The sequence below is a fragment of the Phyllostomus hastatus genome, unplaced genomic scaffold (genome assembly GCF_019186645.2).
Source record: "Phyllostomus hastatus isolate PE091 unplaced genomic scaffold, TTU_PhHast_1.1 phas_scaffold_345, whole genome shotgun sequence".
NCBI lineage: Eukaryota > Metazoa > Chordata > Mammalia > Chiroptera > Phyllostomidae > Phyllostomus > Phyllostomus hastatus.
The window spans coordinates 17,936,776-17,956,757 of NW_025334024.1; the positions used below are offsets into that span (position 1 = coordinate 17,936,776).

Here is a 19,982-nt window from a genome sequence, read left to right on the forward strand (position 1 = left end):
TGGCCCCATTGTCCAGTGGAGGTTCTCGAAGGTCAGGGTAGTTAAGGGATGCAAGTGGGAGTCTTGAGAGCAGGGCACAAGGTGGGACTGTCTCTGGCTGAGGTTTGTCGTTTTACTTCTCCAGAAGTGTCCACAGCCTTTGGAAGATCTCTGCTCCCACAAGATCCCCGAGAAGGTCCTTAGAGATCACCCAGGCCAGCTCTTTCTTACAGAGTCAGGGAAGTGAATCACAAAGAGGTGGGGGGGATCTTCCCAAGTTCATCCAGCCAGTGGGATGCAGCACCTGAGCTGGAACCCCAGAATCACCTGTTTCCTGTGTCCTCGTTCTGGACGGAGAGATAGGCAGGTAGGTGGGTGGGTGGGTAACTGGATGGATGTTTGGGTCAGTGAGCAGGTGGGTGGGACACCAGCAAAAAAAAGAGTGAGTGACAGGGCACCAGGGCAAATTAAGACATCTGCTCGTTTGAGGGCTTCTTTGTTGGGTCTCCAGGCCTCAGGCCGCTGTCCAGTTATGTCCACATAGGCTGACCACAAGGTCCACAATCCCCAGGGACATGGGCTCAGTTTCCCTCAGTGCCTCATAAGCCTCTGCTGTGATCCTCAGCCCGTCTGTAGAGGAAAGGAAGGCTCAGAGAGGTAGGTGGTTTCTCCTGGGTCGCAGAGGGAGAGAAACATGAAGCTAGCCCTGGTTTTCGGGCTTGGTGGTGGGTCAGCAAGTGCCTGTGGAATTCACACGAAGGAAGTGGGCCTCACTCTGCAGGCAGGCAGGGCCCGGACCCGCTGGGGCAAGGTGGGCGATAATTGGTGGCTCAGCGTGGGCAGAAGCACATGTGATTCATGCTCTGCCTCTCCCTCGCTGTGTGTTCCCAGGTGAGTGAGTCACTTCACCTTTCTGAGCTTTGGTTTACTTGTTGATAAAATGGAGTTGTCGGGAGGACTACATGGGCTATTTCCCATGAGAGGCATTTAGCACAGTGCTGGGCATACGGCAGGAAGAGAAAACGAGGTGTACGCTTTTGAAAGTGAGTGTGGAGAGGGACCCCAACTCCAGCACCCGACATGGCCCAGCTGGGTGACCCTGGGCAAGACACCCTCCCCGCTTCAACTTTGGCTCCTTGCCAGCTCCAGGGCTCTCTCTGGTTGTTGCTGATGGTCTTGCTGGGTTTGGACTGGTCTGGAGCTGGAGGGAGTGGCAGTCTGCCCCAGTGGGGAGCTCAGGCTCCCCCTCTCCCAGGCCCCTTCCAGGGGCACAGGGCCAGATCAAAGGGATCCAGCACTGGGGATGGAAGCTGGGCTTGGAAAGAATGTAAACATGAGGATATTTTTAAACTTTTTCCAGCCCCAGTGATTAGGGCTCTTGAAGCAAGAGGCTCAGAGGTCAGTCTGGCCCTTACTCACCAAGAAAGGAACAGCCTTGAGATTTCAGAGACCCCCCACCCTACCCATGCCCACCTCTACCACCGCAGAACTCTAGCTCGGGCCTCAGGGCAGAAGTTCTTCCTCCGGTCTCACCTCCAGCCATCCTGCTGCAGCAGGTTGGCATGCTCCTAGTGAGAGGGCCTCAGAGCTGTGGGAGGACCCAAATAAATGATCGCAGGGTGTGGGAGCCTATCTGGCAGGACTAGTGTTGACAGACTGAGCTGGGAGACCCCTTGGCGGGCCAGCATGTGTGTGTGCATGTGTGTACACACAGGTGCGTGTCTGTGCATGAGTGAGTGCACACTAGAGTCCGGTCTGCCTGCTGCCTGTGTCACAATGTGTAAGCACGCCAGGAGCTCGCCTCAGCCCCTCCCTTCCTCCCCTTCCCTGGCATCCTTGGCCTCTTGTCCCTGGTACTCTTAGGGTCGGTGGGGGACATGAGGGGAGACAGGAGGTGGGCTTGAGAGTCAAGGGGAAAGGCGAGGAGAGCACAGGGGGCAAAGGGATGAGAAGGCTGGGGGAGGGGCCTGGGGCTGGTCTGACCCATGCAGTGAGTCAGGCTGTAGGAGTTGCAAGGGCCACTGACGTGGGGACTGAGGGACTAGGCTCCCTTGATTACCCCCAAGTGTCATCGTGACTCAGGAACTTGAATAAAAGGCTCCTTAGATCTTCCCACTTCCTATGTCACTGTGACGCTCACTCTGGGTTCCATGACAACAGCTTCTTCCTGAGAGTGATGCAGCTTCTCCTGCACATGTATGGGACACAGTGGAGCACACCCACAGAAGTGTCACAGGGAGACACAGAAGGGGACTCAGCCACAACACGTCCCCAGCCCTGTGATCATATCTCAGGGACTTCCATACCCTTACCCTGTCCACATCCCTGCTGATCAGGCAGTCAGAGGGTCAGAGTTCACAGGGACATTCAGTAGCCAGACCAGGCTGCAGTTCCCAGGATGACGAGGGACCCTGGCCCCAGAAGAGGCCTTGCTGACAGTGTCCCATGCTTCAGGGCACTGCTGTGCCACCTTTCCCCACTGACGGGTCCAGAGAGGGACAGTGTCCAGCTCAAGGTCATGCAGCTCCTCAGAGGAAGGCAGGGCTCAGGCCCCAGGCACGGACCAACGAGCTGGTGTGCTCCCTACCAGGTCCCTTTTGCTGAGGCAGCAGAGGCAGAAGATGAAGCTTGGTGCTTTATCACAAAGTGCTGTAGGGCTTCAGGCGCGGGACAGCGGGGGAGCCCGATGCGGCTGGAACTGATGGGGAGGGGGACCTGGAGACGCGTCCTCAGCCTGAGGACCAGCGCTGGCCACCTGACTACGTTGCTATGTTGTCTCTGTGTGCATGCTCACTCACTGGGGCTGTTGCTATTCTTACCTACTTCATGGTGGCAGCAGGGTCAGAGATAGTGGCTGCGTGGGAGGGAGTCATGAGCCCAGCCCCTTATCTGACACATTCCCTGGAAACTTGGCAGGGGCTGCCAGGCTCTGAGGGCCTGGGTGGTGGGAAGAAAGTAAGGTGGTCACAGAGACAGTGTAGGGGGATGGGCTCGCCCAGGACAGGGTCCTGCACAAGCTGCCTCCTCCCTGCACCTAGGCAAGGTCCCATCAGAACCGGCCTGGGGGTTGCCTGTGGGATTTCTTCCCATGTGTCATCAAGACCCTTAAGTCATCCTTCGTTTCTTCCCAGTCCAGCCAGAATGCACTGCGTCTGAGCTTTTAATGTCCCAGAAGGCCAGAGGCAGGGACTGCCTCTATGGGAAGAACGTTGTACTGCAAGCCATAGAGGCTCAGACTGGCCACTCTCTTGCCCACTTCGAGGCTCTGTGACCTTGGGCAAGTCACTTCTCCTCTCTGAGCCTCAGTTTCCTCATCCCTTTCTTGGGCTGCTGTAGGGATGACAAAGTCCACCAGTCAGGAATGACAGGCAGGTGGGGGTGGGCAGGCGCTACAAGCGTGTGTGTGCTCACACGCATGTGCACTCAGGGTTGGGGGGCCAGAATGAGGAAAGGGAGGCACATGGGTTCCCCACCTTGGAGACTCCCACCCCATGGATTTTCCATTGGCATGTCGGCACCCTCTCCCCCAAAATAGGCCCTATGAGCCGTGTCCGACAGAGCCCAGACTGAGGGAACTTTTTTTAGCTGCCCTTTGATTGTCAGCTCTCAAACGGCTGCTATTTCGAGCCCCAACGCCTGGCGGAGTAGAGCCGAGTGGGGGCCTGGGTCATCTCAGTGGGCCTGGCTGGCTCCCCAAAGGCATCCCCGAGGGGGCCGGTCATGCCCTCTCGCACCCAGCGCTGCTGGCAGGGAAAGCACAGCATCCCCTGGACATTGGGACTGAGAGCTCATCTGTCCACCTTCAGGGAATTGGCAGACCTGGCAAAACCAGCCTCATCTACAGAGCTCACCCCAGAGGCCACTGGTCACTGCCACGGAGAGAGAACACACGGTGGGGATAAACTAAGATAATATAAGCGAAGCCCTTACTTAGCATAGGGGCTCGCACATAACTGGCCCTCAAAAAATGGGAATAGCTACTATTATTGCTGTCATTACAGCTACAGCCATTCTTGTCTTCGTTGTTACAATAACATTATTATTAGGTTTCCTTCTAGTCTTTTTTTTTTTTCTGTACATTTATCTTATGTTGCTGAGTTTAGGACATAATATCTGTTCCCCGACCCGTCCCCCCCCCCACTAGGTTTCAGCAGAAAGGAGCCCCTCCAAGACTGCTGGGATGCTGCTCCATGCATGTCTGGGATCAGCCCTCTCTAAATGGCCTTTGGGGTCCATGACCCCCGAGATTGTACTTGATCTTTCGGAGTATCTGTGATAGGCCCACAGCTCTGTCATCTCTTCAAATGCCATAACCATTGCCCCCATGGTATTCCAGGGCCCCAGATTCTAAATGTCAACCTCTAGGTGCTGGATACCCAGGTGGCCCCTGCACCTAGATTTTAGAATGTGGGGTGTCCAACCCGTGACCCGTGGGCCACACACGGCCCAGAATGGCTATGAATGTGGCCCAACACCAAATCGTAAATTTACTTAAAACGTTATGAGGTTTTCTTTTTTTGTTAGTGTTTGCGTATTTAATGCGTGGACCAAGACAACTCTTCTTCCAGTGTGGCGTAGAGATGCCAAAATATTGGACACCCCATGGAACCCGAGGAAATGAGCCTGTTTCCAGTCAGATGTAAGAAGGAATCTCTGGCTGTTCAGGTGCCTAAGATTTAGCAATGGGTCATGAGGACAGTGAAGAAGCTCTTGGCTTTCTGGTCAGACAGTTGCGGCGGGGAGGGGGGCAGGGTACGGACTGGCAAGAATTGGGGCTGGGGTAGAAAGCCAGATTCTGGGAAGTGGCAAGGCGGGGAGGGAAAGGAAGAGTGGCTGAGCCAGGCCTGGGGTCATTTCCCAACCGGGCAGCAAGATCAGCTGGGGTTGCGTCACATGTCCCATCTTTGCTCCAAGTGGTTACTGCACAAGGTGAGACTTCCTCGTTACCCGAAGGGCAAAAATAGGCCCCAGGTGCTGGTCGGTGATCTGTGCCCAGAACCACCGGGGTTATTCTGAGAGTGGCAGGAATGGGGTCAGCACAGGCTCTCAGTCAAGCGGGACTGAGCTGGAAGTGGCACCCTCCGCCTGCAGGCTCACACTGCTCTTTCGAGAATCCTGAATGGTGTGGAGGGACTGGAGCCATTTGCAGGTTGACCCTTGATGGGTGGGCTTAGAATCCTGACTCTGCTACGGGATCTTGGGCACCATCTTCCTTCTCAAATGACTGGGACCTTGATCCCTGCCCTTGGGGTGGCTAAGAGAACTCTCTGAAGCTGACAGGTGGTGCTCACTAGCGTGTGAACGCTATCTCAGAGTGTGGGCCAGGGGTCCGAAGAAGGCCAAGGGCCTTGCCTGTGTAGCCCAGTTGCCAGAAGGCCCCTCCCTTCCAACTCGAAGAAGCCAGTCAGGCGCAGATGCACGTTTCTGGAAGGGCTGGTGGGGATTTTCCAGGAACAACTCCATCCGGCTGGAGAATTCCATTCCCTGCCCTGCTGCTCAGCGTCGGGCTAAGGAGGGGATGTGCCGGCTCATTCTGGTTCTGCCCAGCTCCTGCTTCTCACCTGCAAGGTCCAGGGCAGGGTGCCCACACCGTATTTTTTTGCTGTTTGCTGTGGAGCGTGAGGGGCCTGCAGCTCTGAGGTCCCGCTAGAGTCCTTGGCACAGAACAGTGCTGGGCACACCATTGTTCCTCTTCAGACCCCCACCCCTTCCAGAGACAATCCTTTTTCTTTATGCAACATGGTGTCCTAGCAATTTCCCTGGAGCCAGCCCTTGTCTTCAGAGTCACCCCAGATAAACATGGACAAGCCTATGTAGTGGACACCGAGTTGGGGGAAGGTGGCACCTGCCTCAGCTCAGGGGTGGGGTGGGGTGGGGGTGGGGGTAGGGAAGGGTGTCTGGGCTAGGACAGTGCCTGGGTGAAAGCTCAGAGACTAGGATACACTGTAAGTTTTCTGAGAGGCTGGAACACAGGTTTGAAAGTATCTGATGGGTACTAAGGTCAAGGGTGGGATTTGAACTAAACTCTGTTATTCGTTGAGCTGGAATTGGACCCCAGCTCCCTCTTAGCCCAGGTTTCTTCCTTCCACAGCTACCTCCACCAGGGTTTTTCCTGGGTTTGGCCAGAAACCTGGGGGAGCCCTCTTGGGGGAGGAGCATTCTTGGGGGAGGATTAGGCTGGCAACTAGAAATCTCAGATGGATCAGGGTGTTAGAGCTGGGCCCAAGGGGACTCAGCCCAGCTCTCTGCAAAGTGGCCACCCTCGGGGATATTCCTGCACCCACAAAATGTACTCTCTGCCCACAGAGGCCCCAGGGGAGTGACAGGACACTACGATCTGCTGGGGGCAAAGTTCTTGCAGGGTCCCAGCCAGGCCTAGGAGACCCCAGACCCACAGTTCCATTTTATTTCAACTTCAGCCCAGCACCTGTGCCCTCTCCGGCTTCAGCCACCATGTCCACCCCTGCGAAGGAGAAACAGCCCCTACCCCCCAAGGTTTATGAGCCAGCGCAGAAGCCTCTGAGAGCCTCATGAGTGGAAAAAGTTACCCAGTTCTAAATCTGCCAGCCTTTGGGTGATCTCATCCCCTTCCCAATATAGTCACGGTCCCCTCCCCCACAGGTTGGCCCCGGGCCAATAGGGTAAGTCACGAGGGAGCTGGTGGGGGGCGGGGTGTGAGGGCTGGGGAAAGGGTTTTAACCTGGGGTCACACTGTTCCTTGTGTTCCTAATCTGATTCCTCACCCCTCATTTACAGTATTGGCATTCAGCAGCTTCCTGTCAAATAATAAAAGATCATCCACCATCATTTTCTTTTTACTATCACTCGTAAAGTCCACCAGGACGGAAGAACCAGAACTTCTTTGTCCAGCATGTGCATGAAGGACATGTCAGTGGTGTCCAGTTTCTTTCTTACAAACACAAGCACGGTGGCCATTTTCGTTCAAATCCCATTGTTCAGCTGCCTGACCCTCCCTCCCCCTCCCTCTCTCTCTCTCTCAGAATTCTGACAGGTGCCAGTCAGGCAGGAGAGCAGGCTTCATTGGGCAACTGGTGAATGCTGGCCCTCCCCCGGCCAGAGGTGCCAGGCCCAGGGCAGGGAGGGGCATTGGAGACCAGTCCAAGGCCAAGGGGCCAGGGAAGCAGGCAGACTGTGGTTTGCTGATCCCTCCCGCCTGCTTAAGGCTTGCTCCACCCCCTAGCGTCCACCTGCTCTTGCCCTTGAAACCCTGTAGGCCACACTGACTGGGGACACAGGGAAAGGCCACAACCGGGGTCTGTCCTGTGTTACGTCCACACAGCCCCATCCCAGGCTCGAGCAGAGGGCCCAGCCTCAGGGTGGGGCACCCCCCACAGTCCATCCAACTCACACCTTGCCTAGTGTTTCTCCAGCTTCTACTAAAATGTTTCCATGGACCGACAGCTCACTCCTTCCTGCCAGGCTTTCGGAAAGCAGATAGGGCAGGTGTTTTTTTTTTTTATCAAATGAATAAATATTCAACAGAATTGAAAGATTGCTTAGCAATTGCATGAAAGCTAAGCTAAGCAAAAGCTTCGGAGTCAAACACCAGGGTTCCAAACTCAGCTCTGCATTTACTCGTTTTGTGACCTTGAGCACATCATTTGACCTTTCCAAACTCAGTTTCACCATCTGTAAAATGGGTTCATAATACTTGCCTTTGACGAGAGTGAGATTTACTATAATGAATTGGTTCATGTGATTAATGGAGGCTGAGAAATTCCCTGATCTGCTGTCTCTGAGCTGGAGGCCCAGGAAAGCCAGTGATAGGGTTCCACTCCGAAGACAAAGGCCTAGGAACCAGAGAAGCCAATGGTGTAAGTCCCAGTACGAGTCCACAGGCCCGAGAACCAGGAGCACCAGATGTCCAAGGGTGGAAGTGGGTGTTCCAGCTCAACAAGCAGCAAACTTTCCTCCTGCCTTTTTGTTCTGTTCCGTCAGTGGATAGGATGATGTCCACCGACTTCTTTACTCAGTCTATTGATTCAAATGCTAACATGTCCCAGAAGCATTCTCACAGCCACACTCAGAAATAATTCTTTTCTAGTTCTCTAGGCATTCCTTAACCCAGGGAAATTAACAAAACTAACCATCACAACCTTCTATCAGATTCATCAGTTCTCAAGACTCTGCTGCACATTAGCTTTGCCAATCTCTAGTGGCACTTAATTATTGTATTCTATTGGTTACAAACAAATTGCTAAGTCCTTTCCTCCCCTGATCCAGATTCAAGAGGAGGGGAAATATTGATAGACCCCCAACTTTTGATTCAAGGAGTGTTTGTGGTCCTTCTCCAAACCACAACAAGGAACAAGAGGTGGAGGGTTCCAATTCCATCTTCAGGGTAACCAGGGGCTCAGACTTGGAAGAGTGACTCCAGTTTGTGGGGAGAGTGGAGCTCTTTCTCTTTTCTTACTCCTTCATCCTTGTGTGACTATAGTACCCACACAGCCTGGGGGGCAGGATTCTGAGCTTTCTCCCTAGGGTGATGGGGAGCCACGGAAGAAGTCAGAGCAGAAGAGTGACATGCTCAGATTTGAGTCTGACCATGATCGTTCTGACCGCTGTGTATTGCGTGGGAATGACTGGGGGGGTGGGGGTAGCTATTGTTTGGAGTGGGCAAGGATAAAAGTGGTTTGGATCATTCTTGGGGCTGGGACAGGGGGCGGGCAGGAGGGAATGAACCCTAGAGCTGCTGGGAGGGTGGCTGCGGGGACGGGCTGCAGGGAATAGAGGGGTGGGGGTGGGGAAGGTTCAGAGTTATGGGGCAGTCCACAGAGGGGGCACCCACATTGGGGGAAAGTGGAAAAGGTGGCAGCCACTCCCCCACCACACCTTGGGACCCCAGCAACCTCTTCCCCACAAGGCAGGGCTGAGTGACCGACCACAGGGCAGGGTCCTTCTCCCACACCGCATCCCAAGGACGTCCAGGGTCCGGTGAGGCTCCCTGGGGGTGTTCCAGGTCACAGTCCCAGGGGCCACTGCTCCACCTAGGGGTGAGCTTCACGGCCTCACCTTCTCAGGAACACCACTGCAGCTGTCGTTGACGCCACCATGGCCGGATGGCGACATCTAGAGGCAGCCTCCTGCTTTGTGTTGCTTTATCACAGATTCCCATGGCAAAGGGCCTGTGCCCTTAGTGTTCTTGTCAGGATATCCTTGGGGTTTAGTGACCAAGCCTCCAGACAGAATTGGAAGAGGCCCAACTCTCTTGCATGCCAAGGCACGGAGAAGGCTAGCACAGCCCCTGGGACCCCAAGGGAGCCCATGGAACTCTCCCCTACAATAAGCCATCTTGGCAGCTCAGACAGCTCCTTGCAGACCCAACTCTACCTCCACCTCACCTTCCTTCCGGCCTGCCTTGTGTCCTGAGTCCCAGGTAACAATATACGATGGCCCCACCTTTTTCCAGTGACCCTTTTTAAGCTAACTGTTCATTTCCACCCATCCTTACCCACAGTCTTTTCTGGTACCAGACACTCCTCACCCCCTCTTCACTTCCACGCCACCTTTGGCAGCTTCCCTCCTACTTCTCTGATCTCTTTTGTCAGTTCCTTTTAATCTGTCCCTCTCAGTCATCTGTCTGTCCATCCATCCATCCAACCACCCCTCCCTCCATCTGCCCCCCATCCTTCCTCATTCATTCTACGATCAGCTGGACAAGGGGCTGAACCTGATGTCACAGGGATGGGGGTGGAGAAGAGAGAAACAGGACAAATGCTTGCCAGTGCCTGCAAGGAAAGTAGGGGGCTTGAGGTAGAACTTTCTGTGTTGCCCCCCCCCCATGCCAGTGAAGAACAAGACATGCCCATAATCCTTTCTGAGGTTGCTGCATGGCCTTGCTCACTTCGTCATTCCTGGAGACCCCTGGATGGGCTCCTCCTTGACCACCAGCCATGTGTGGGTAGCTCCCCCTCAGCCTTCACCACAACTCTCACTGCTACATCCATGAATGTCTCCACAGCCTGTCCCCAGACCTGCTGGACTGGACTCACCCCTGTGCTCCTTTACCGGGTCTGGCCCCTGTCCATCCCCATTGTGCCCAGTGTCATGGGCTTCTGAGCCCCAGCTGGATGGTGCCACCCTTGGCCAGCTCAGCATGGCTGGCTCTGGGGCACATAAAATTTGTGTGGGGTGGACTGGACAGACCAGCTCATGGCAGACATTTCTTCTGTTCATCTGCTGCAGGGAGAATGGGGTTGGGCCAGCGAGGGCTCTCCAGAATCCCAGAAAGGCGGGGAGAGTTAAGATCTGAGACAGAGTCGGGTTTGGAAAGTCCCTCTGCGGACTATTTTCCGGGGGCAAGGGTAAGTAACATGGTTGGCCAACTTACCCCTTGCCAGCGAAGGTCAGAACTGGAGACTCTGGTCCCCTCACTCTCTGTGCTCCTCCCAGACAGGCGATTTTCCACGTGGAGCAGGTCAGGTCAGGGGCCAAAGGGGCAAAGACAGTCGGACCCACAGGAGTCCGATAAAGTTGCGCCCATCCCAGAGGCAGCTGCCTGGAGTGCCAGCCACCCACAATTCAGAGGGTCACCAGCCTGGGAACTACTTAAGGGCGTTTAGTAGCATCAAATAAAATGAAAACAAAGCTCTAGGGGTGAAAAAAAAGTTTAAGTTTTTCCACCTCTAGTTAAAGAGCCCAAAGAGCTTAATTTTTAAAATATATTTCTCATTTTAATTATTAAAAATAATTCCCTCTATTTTTATCATGTTCCAAAATAATGACATATTGAAATGTACATGTTAGGTATATCTAGCTCCTTTTCAGCCCTTCTCTGCCCCATCTCCAGCCACTCTGGGCCAACACTAGGCAATAAGAGATGTTTTGTGAATTACTATTTCTTTCTGAGAGCCAGTCATAGGGCAAGTGCCGACATCTCCAATCTGCCCAACCATGGTGTCAGGGGAAGCTTCTCAACCTCCCTGTTTTATGATGTTAAAAAGAGGGAAACAGCTCAAGTCAGACCTTAGATACTCCCTTTTCCACCATTCTGTCCCAAAATCTGCTCCTCCTCAAGGCCCAATATAACCACCCTAACTCACACTAAAGTGTTAATGACTAGTGTTAATAACATTATTAATTAACAATAATGTATTTTCATTTTAAGAAGCATCCATTAGAGTAGTCCTTATGAGCTATATCCCTCTAGTGGGGGTGAGATAGAGTGGGGCTCTTTTTTTTTAGAAAGGGAGAGAGGGAAAAGGAGGGAGAATGAGAAGAGATGGACAGAAACATCCACGTGAGAGACATAGATCAGTTGCTTCTTGTATGGAATCAAACTTGTAACCTTCAGCTTTGCTTTGCTTGACAACGCCCCAAAACTGAGCCACACCAGTCAGGGCTGGAGGGGGTCTTTAACTCTAGGTAGCTGCCTAGACTTTCCCCCAAAGCTGGCTCTGCATTTAAGATGAATGAATAATTGAATTGCCCTGACTGGTATGGCTCAGTGGTTGAGTGCCAGCCTGCAAACCAAAGGGTTACCAGGTCGATTCCCAGTCAGGGCACATGCCTGGGTTGCTAGGCCAGGTCCCCATGGGGGGCATGCAAGAGACAACCACACATGGATGTTTCTCTCCCGCTCTTTCTCCTTCCCTTCCCCTCTGTAAAGATAAATTAAAAATCTTTAAAAAAAGATTAATGAATAATTTAAGATTTAACAAGCTCATTTAAATGATGTGAAATCCCAGCAGACAGGCTTTGGAACTGAGTGTGTGGAAACCCTCACAACAAAGGCCTTCACTTCCTTTTCCTTCTTTTCTTTGCAGGTCCTCATGCACATGATTAACACTAATGACTTCCTATGTGGCCGGCAGCCACCAAAATTTTGCTGAGAAAACTTGTCTTTTAGGTAGATTCTTTTTTTTTCCCTAGTGGATTCTTGAATGGACTAAAATGTTCCATGGCCAGATAAAGGCAGTGAAATCTGAGGCCAGGGCTGGCCTCCCCCAGTGCCACAAAGACCTAAAAAATAACATTCAAAACAAAGGAAACCAAACTGCATTTTCCCTCTTTTATTTACAAGTTTCATTTAAATATCTCTAATGGTTAGAAAATCAATGTCAAATATGAACACTGGTACACAGCTTAAAATACAAATGTTAGTAAATATAAAGAACACGGTTAAGAATTTTTCCAAGTAAATGCTTGATTAAGAACTATTTTCCAGGAGGATGGAAGCAAGGGTGGGGGAGGTGGGTTTGGCTGGGGTTGGGTTGGGGGAGTGGTTAGGGGAAAATGCAGACAACTGTAATTGAACGACAATAAAATAATTATTTTAAAAAAAGAACTATTTTCCAGGAGGCAGGGTGGCTAAGTGCTCTAGGCATAGAGTACAGCGCCTCAGCCTGGTTGCACAGCAGTCCGAACGTGCTTTCCACTCAGTGATGCACACGGCAGCTTGCAGGACGAGTGGTACCACCAGTCTCTATACCCCAGGTCCAAAGCAATACTGGGGCCTTTTCTGTCATGGGAAAGAGTTGCATTCTGGGAAAAATGAACCACTTTAAGATGCAACTAGGATGGCTCAGTTCTGGGACATTCTGGTTTAACATGGGAAGTTAAGCTTCCCCCAAACTGTCAATGGATAGACATCACCAAAGGCTGATGGACAAGACTCAAGCCAGACTCATTCTGAACACATTTTCTTGTTCTATACAATTAATTAATCTCTTTTATTAACTCATTTGAACTGTTTATATTTCATTTATATGTAAAAGGTGCCAATCAATTGTGTCTGACCTGAACTTTACGCAGTGTGCCCAAGACCAAGGATCTTTTAGGCCAATCATACTTCTGAGAGACATGTTTATATGTTAACACACCTCAAAGTATATATTTTCTTATAATAAATTAGCTTTAATGTTACAATTAACATCTCAGAAAACTGAAGTTATTACATCTCAGTAATAACTTGACCTAGCATACTAATTTGAATTTAGAACTAATATCATCTTCCTTATCCATTTTGACCAATCCCTAGAATCAACAGACATTTTATTTACATATAAAATACCTAAATTAGGTCAATTGTTACCAAAGTTTCTTACCTAAAATAATCAATATGTAATTAAAGCACCAAAGCATACATTTTTTAGTTTATTTTAGAAGTCTCATTATAAAAGGAGTGGTAAATGCTTTGGAAGACCTGACTAGTACACCCTCTCAACCCCACTGTCCTCAGGCTGTAGCCCATGTGCCGTAGGAGTAAGAGAGGGGAAGGGAGGGAGAATAAGAATAGAGGGAGAGAAATACCGATGTGAAAGAGATACATCAATCGGCTGCCTCTTGCACGTGCCCCAGCTGGTGACCAAACCCTCAGCCTAGGTATGTACCCTGACCAGAAATCAAACTGGTGACCTTTCGCTCTGTATAACAGTTCTGCCAATGACAGCAGAACTGCGGTCAGAGAGACCTACACTGGGGTCTAACCAGGGGGTATCCCTTCAAGCATTTGTGGGAAGCACTGATGGAGTTCACAGTGGAAAAAGGCAGACTAAGCTGGCCTTTTTCCTCTCAATATACCCATTAGAAGGCAGGAAATCTATTAGGCAGAGAAAAAACAGATATGCTTGGAGAAACAGTTGGGAAGTCTATATTCTCTCAGCTGTCCCACAAGTTACTGAATCAGATATATTTATGATCATACCAGATGCAAAGCAGGATTCATGCTCTGTAATTCAGGTAAATGCTCTGAGGGTGTGCCAGGGTTTAGTGGGCATAAAGAACAAAGGTTGTCAGACAAGCAATCTTTGGCTCTAGCAACAAACCTTCACGTGAACAGAATGGTGGTGATTCACATTTTATTTATGAGTTAAGAGCTAAATTAGAAGGAATAATAATGGCTTCAGAACCAAGGCTTGGCCCTGGCCAGGTAGCTCGGTTGGTTGGAGCATTGTCCCGCTATGCCGAGGTTGCAGGCTCTGTCCCTGGTCAAGGCACATACAAGAATCAATCAATGAATGTATAAATAAGTGAAACAAAAAAGTGTTTGTTTCACTTATTTCTCTCTCTCTCTAAATAAAAAAAATCAGTTAAAGAAAAACCCAAAAGAACCAAAGCTTAAACACTCAAAAGACAATTTCTTCGATGAGGCTGTATCACTAACCAGTTGCACTGGAAAATGTACAGGGAAATGTCCCCAAGCTAGAGTATCCCAACACTTGAATGACTGTCACTGGGACATGGACAAAAATGAGGAAGTCAATCCTAGTTCTAGTTATTTGCTTTTCCTTCAGTGGATGGCACGGTGGGGGTGGGATGAGGAAAAGGATCAACTAATATAGTGCAGGAAGGTAAAAATGTCAGTTTTGTGGGATTATATTTGTATTTCCATTTAGGGACACATTTCCTGTTGTTTAAATGCCACCTAATTCATAACATGAAAGTCCTCTCCCAAAAAGGACCCATGTGGTTTAATTTTCCAACAGACACAAGTCTGTGCAGCCCACAGAAGCCATTACAGGTTACATTTATTTTCGCCACAACTCCTGTACTATTTATGATCCAGTTCCTGAGGAGTAACAATGTGATTTATTCCACATCCCATGGACAAGTCTCCCATTTGACAAATCTCCCTGTGCTCTCCTCCCCAACAGGGGGCCTTGGTTAGTGACTATTCTCAGGTACTTCCTGTTTCACGTCTCCAAATTCAGGCTAAGCCTTTAGTCTATAATCCACTGCAGAAGCCAGCGCTGCCTAAGCATCTGACACAAGGAGGTCACGTTTTCTCCTTTCAACCATTTGAAATGGAAGCATTCTTTACAGTTAGAAGCAGCAGGATGAGGGAGTTCAGCATAGAAAAGGTAGGAAATAACAGAAGAACATTTGAGAGGTATAATCAGAAAGGTTAAGTGCTAGGACTAAATTTCCAGAGGATTAAACCCTGGAGAAAATATTATTAATGCAGGAAAGGCCAGGAGTTCAGGCTTAGACATAAGTTACCTCCTACTGTGGCTCCAAGATTCAGGAGGTAGGACCTAGTGGAAAGGACAAAAGTTGCACCAGTAAATTCCACTGGCCGAGAGGCCTAGGCCCTCTCACCCTCAGCTGAAAATCAAGACAGGTCATTTCACAAATGCTGGCAGCAAGCCTGTTTGCAAGTTTGAAGACTCCGTTTTAAAAGAAACTAAAATAGAACTACAATGCACCATTATAAAAGGTTTTCACAAGTATAATCACAAAAATGGTTAGAATATTGCATAGACAAGTGTTCTATATCTTTCATAAACCTAGGTCTTAGCAATTTAAAAAACAAACAACCCAAACGCCCTTTCATAGTCTAGAAGTCCATGATTGTGAATTGAGGAGAATTATCAAGTTTGTAGATTTTGTAGCAAAACCTTAGAAGATCCTGAAGTTCTCCATATGATTAGAATCATCATTAAATTTACCCTTTGGAGGCTCAGGTTGAGTTTCATGTGTCTTTATAAAAGGATTTGGGCTACATGAGCCCAAGCCAACTCTGTGTCTCTGTGTTCTGTCCTCTCTTTATAGAAGAGGTGACCAAAACACACAGGGACATGAAATTACTGCTATTGTTTTTAAACTTAAGCAGTTTCCCTACCCCCCACCCCTCACATTAGTTTATTATTAAGCAAGCAATACCTGACTGCCCTTTTAACAGTAAGGTTTGAATAGCCAGTTTAAGAGTAACTGAAAATATCTTAGAAGAACATTTAAGTTAACCTTGGCAATAAGATGGGAGATTCTTAACCTCCCTTGTAATATGCATCAATTGAGTCTGAGTTAAAATACACCACAGTGACAGTGATATCATCCCTGTACATCCTCGCCAAGTCCTCTGGCAATGTCAGCATCGCAGTCAGCCGCTCCGGCTCCAGTTCTCCATACGCATTGCTCCCTATGGCATGCCTGATCAGACGTGTGGCTGCATTTTGGTCGGCAGAGTGAAGCCCCTGGGCTTTCCTCTGCAGTAGCAGGCTTTGCATGAGTCCCAGGTTGGTGGGTCTCCGGGCCAGGTCTGGCTTGTGTCGACCTGCTTCACTTAGGTGCTCTACCACCAACCTCACCACATCCTCATTGTCTAGTAGATCCCATAGGCCATCGGAAGCCAACACAAGAAACTTATCCTGGGGCCTCAGCCTGTGGTAGGTGACCTCAGGCTCAGCAGTCAGGTAGGGTGGAGTGTAATAGTTTGGGGGGGTGAACTGGCAAATGTTGAGGGCCTCAGTGTCAAAGCCCCTTTCCAGGACGCTGCGCTGCAGCTCTTTACTCCACTTTAGCTGCACGTCCCCGAACGCCCTGCAGGGCATGAGCACGCCCAGCAGCCTGTCGTCCATAATGATTGTCCTGTCTTCTGACTCAGGATGCTCTCTCTTTAGCCGTGACAGCTCAGCCTGGTTCCAGGCATTGTGGTCATGGGTAAGGGGCAGACAAGACCACATGCCGTCATCATCCTGGACTCCAAGAATGGCCCGGCAGTCACCAGCATTTGCTACATGCAAGTGAACCCCATCAACATGGGCCATGCAAGCTGTTGCCCCAGAGAAAGCAACCTGGAGAGAAAGGTTCCTTGTCATCTCATCTTCCAGAGGGGCCTGGATTTCCAGCGAGATGTCAGAATCCAGTCTCTGGAAGGAGTGCATTAATGCTTCCTTAATGTTCAATCCCATTTCCATGTGCAGGTCAAGCAACTCCTGCCAGTAGACCCGGAGGTGATCAAGGTGCACTGATGTGACATCCTTATAGATACTGTCCCCTGGGTGCTTAAGCCACTGTAGGATGGGCAGCATGGGCTTCATGCTTTCCATTGCTCCCTCCATCTGCTCCAAGGTCTGCTGAGACATCAGTGACACTGCCACGTAGTAGAAGAGCCTCTCACTTACTGCTTGAGCACATGCATGGCCACCATGTCCATCAAAGATGCCAAACATCAGTCCATTGGTCTGCAGGCAGGAGGCAACACCTCGCCGGTCCTCCACTGGGGAGTTGGCAGCCAGCTGGTTGCTCTCAAATCTCAACACCGAATTTGGGACTCCGCTGACAAGGTTAAGAATTTTGTGGACGGACTCACCAGCTCGCAGCACTTCATTTACCTGCTCAGGGCTGAGCTGTAGGTGGAAATCATCTTCCTCTGTCGATGTGTGTCTGTAGGCTTTTGGCAGAGCAAAGCTACCACATTGGGCATTGTTTTTTAGGGTGATTGGTGCCCAGGAAAAGAACGTCCATTTTGATTTATTCCTACTTGAGGAATACCTTGAATATAAACGCCTGCTCCCTTGTAATGTGGCAATGCTGTTCCTTGCAGAATTTAAGATCCAGTAGGACACAGTACTTGACATTCTGAAACTATATCAGCAAATGCGTTCCTTCAGCAAAAGGTTTTTTTTTTTCAACCTGAAAATTAAAGTTTAAAAGAGTTTCAAATTTAATTTCTCAATAATAATGACTTCTGAAAACATTTAGTTTGCTATTACCCTGAACAAAAGTCATTTAAGGTGAACTATTTAAAAGAGTTGACTAAACTCAAAATACCTAAGCACATTTCTGTACCTCTCATTATGACACACAAACACATGCCAGAAAATGTGAAAAACAGGATTTGTATACACTCCCCACTCTTAAAGGCCCACCATGGGCTTTCCCATGGAGCTCACTCATTCCTTACAGCTGGCCCAGGGACCCATTTCCCTCACTACAGCCCAGCATCTAGCTCCCAGGCTCACTCTCCCCAGCAGACTCTAAGGTTCTGCTTTCCTACTAAAGGAACCATGACTAAACCTACTAAACCTGCTAAAGCTCCATGAATTCAGGAACCATGACTGCCTTACCAGGGGCTTTCCAGAGCCCAGCCCTGTACCTGGCACACAACAAGTCCTTAAATATTGGCTAAATGTGGATTTTTAAAGGCCCCGTCGCATACTAGGTCTAACACTAGCTGTTTGGCATCAGACACAGTGCTGAAGCTCCAGTTGTCCATTGGTGGGATGGGACTACTAGTCTCCTAAGGTTTTGTGAGGATTTAAAAAAATATGACCCTTCTGCTGAAAAAAAAAAGAGGTAGTTATTACTTTTATCATTAGGTGTATTATCCTCCAGTCATTCTGTACACATTTTTATATAGTTGTAACCACAACTTCGAATCCAGTTTTCCTGTTAAGAGCATTTTATTCATGATATTACATTTCATGGATGTGTAATATCCCATTTTGGTATAAACAATCACAATTTATTTAACTGTTCTCTATTGTTGGGGATATGAAGGTCATTTCCACAGCCATTGATAAAACACCAAACTGCACTGCCTTGTCCATCAACCTTTTCCCTACTTAGATTTTATCCTCCTTTCTTCCCAAAGAAGAAATTAGTAGGTCAGAGAGTGTAGATGTACTGCCAAACTAATTTCCAAAAGGTTCACATCTGCCTCAGCAAAGGCATGAAGCAAACAGTTTCCCAGCACCTTCCACAGCCTTTGTGGTATTTTGCCTTAGACAAAAACAAAAACAAAAACAAAAACAGACCAAACAAACAACAAAAAATCCTGCTCTATTTCCTACTTCTATTTTCTAGAGTGACCCGGGAGAAAGAGCGTTTCCCACGTGTTTTCGGATTTTGTTTAAGAATCCTGCCCTCCCCGGGTTGCCCGTTGAGGTATCTGAGAGCTCCCAGAACTGACAGGATCGTCCTCCTTTCCCCCTAGTCCACCCCGCTGAACTTGGGACAGGAGAAGCGGGTCAGGGTGAAGAGAGGGCGCTTCCCCCTCCCCCCACCGCCCCGAACCCTGCAGAAAAGCCAGGCGTCGGGGCTCCACGAAAGACTATCTGCCTGCCGCAGCCCCGAACCAAACAATTTCGCGTACGCAAAGGAAACAAACGGGTCCCAAGTTCAAGTCGCTGACCCACGTTTTCGTAGATAAGAGGGAGGTCTCCTGAGTCCAGCCCGGCCGGATCTCCATCAAACCGAGCGCGGCCACGTCCCTAAGCCCCAGCTTCCCAGCTTGTAAAACACGGGGATTCAGTCAAGACACTACGCTCCCAGAGCTATTACGCGGGCCAAAGTACCTAGCTGGTGCCTCGCTACGCAGCAAGGGTCCTTGGCTAGTCACGAGCCCACGTGGCGGTGGCGCGAGTGGGATGACCGTGGCTCAGAGCCCAGCTCTTCCCAGCCGGCTGCGGGCCCGCCCCCTCACCTCACCTTCACCTCACCTCGTCTCACCACGCCTCACCTCACCTCCACTCCGCTCTCCACCCCATCACCTGAGCTGATGCCGTGAGCGTGGGCGGCCCAGACGCTGGCCAGGCCAGGTGGGGGTGAGAAGCGTCCATAACCCGGGCAGGTCCCCTTCCCCAACCACGGACCTTCGCACTGCTCTCACCGGCCCGCGCCTCTGCCGCGGGGCTCCGTCCCGGCCGAGCCACGCCTGCGTAGAGTGCTGCGCTGCAGACGCCAAACCTCACCTCAGTAAGCTCCCAGTGCAACTCAAGAAGGAAGCGTCCTCTCGCCAGCCTTTATTGGTTCATCTACGGAGGCGGGCCCTTGACGGACAAGGGAATTGCCCAATGGCTGCTGAGGAAGAGAGGGCGGGCAGAAGGGCCGGACCTGGAGGGGCCAAATCCGGTTCCCCCCACTTACCCGCTACTCGCCCTGAGGGGCTCTGATCCAGAGCAGGTTGAGAGTAGGACTGCGGGTCCATGCAATCACGTATTTGATGTGGCTGAGCACTCCACTACTGACCGCCCCGACTCTGCATACGCGAAACCGGGTAACCTTTCCGATTGCTTACTGTTGTTTGTGATACCCTAGCAGGGGTGTCCAACCCGCATGCTGCCTGCGGCCCAGGATGGCAATGAATGTGGCCCAACACAAAATCGCAAATTCACTGAAAACCTTTTATTTTTGCTCATCAGTTTTTATTAGTGTTTGTGTTTTTAATGTGTGGCCCAAGACATCTCTTCTTCCAATGTGGCCCAGAGACGTCAAAAGGTTGGACAGCCCTACTACCGCTTCCTCTCCATTTCTGGGCC

The 19,982-nt window shown here is 50.3% G+C and overlaps 1 protein-coding gene across 5 annotated transcripts; it reads right to left on the reverse strand.

The window, feature by feature from the left end:
• Positions 1-12,000: 12,000 nt before the first annotated feature.
• PDP2 (pyruvate dehyrogenase phosphatase catalytic subunit 2) lies at positions 12,001-19,430 on the reverse strand. 5 transcript variants are annotated; one of them, XM_045818803.1, is made up of 2 exons: positions 19,317-19,430; positions 12,001-17,355 (listed from the first exon to the last, which is right to left on the reverse strand). In XM_045818803.1, exon 2 carries the CDS (start codon positions 17,298-17,300, stop codon positions 15,708-15,710), a length of 1,593 nt encoding a protein of 530 aa, XP_045674759.1. In that variant the 5' UTR covers positions 17,301-17,355; positions 19,317-19,430; the 3' UTR covers positions 12,001-15,707. The 5 variants fall into 5 exon arrangements, with proteins under 5 accessions (XP_045674759.1, XP_045674763.1, XP_045674764.1 ...); XM_045818807.1 differs by lacking the exon at positions 19,317-19,430 and adding an exon at positions 19,189-19,314; XM_045818808.1 differs by lacking the exon at positions 19,317-19,430 and adding an exon at positions 19,020-19,103.
• Between the last annotated feature and the right edge of the window lie 552 nt (positions 19,431-19,982).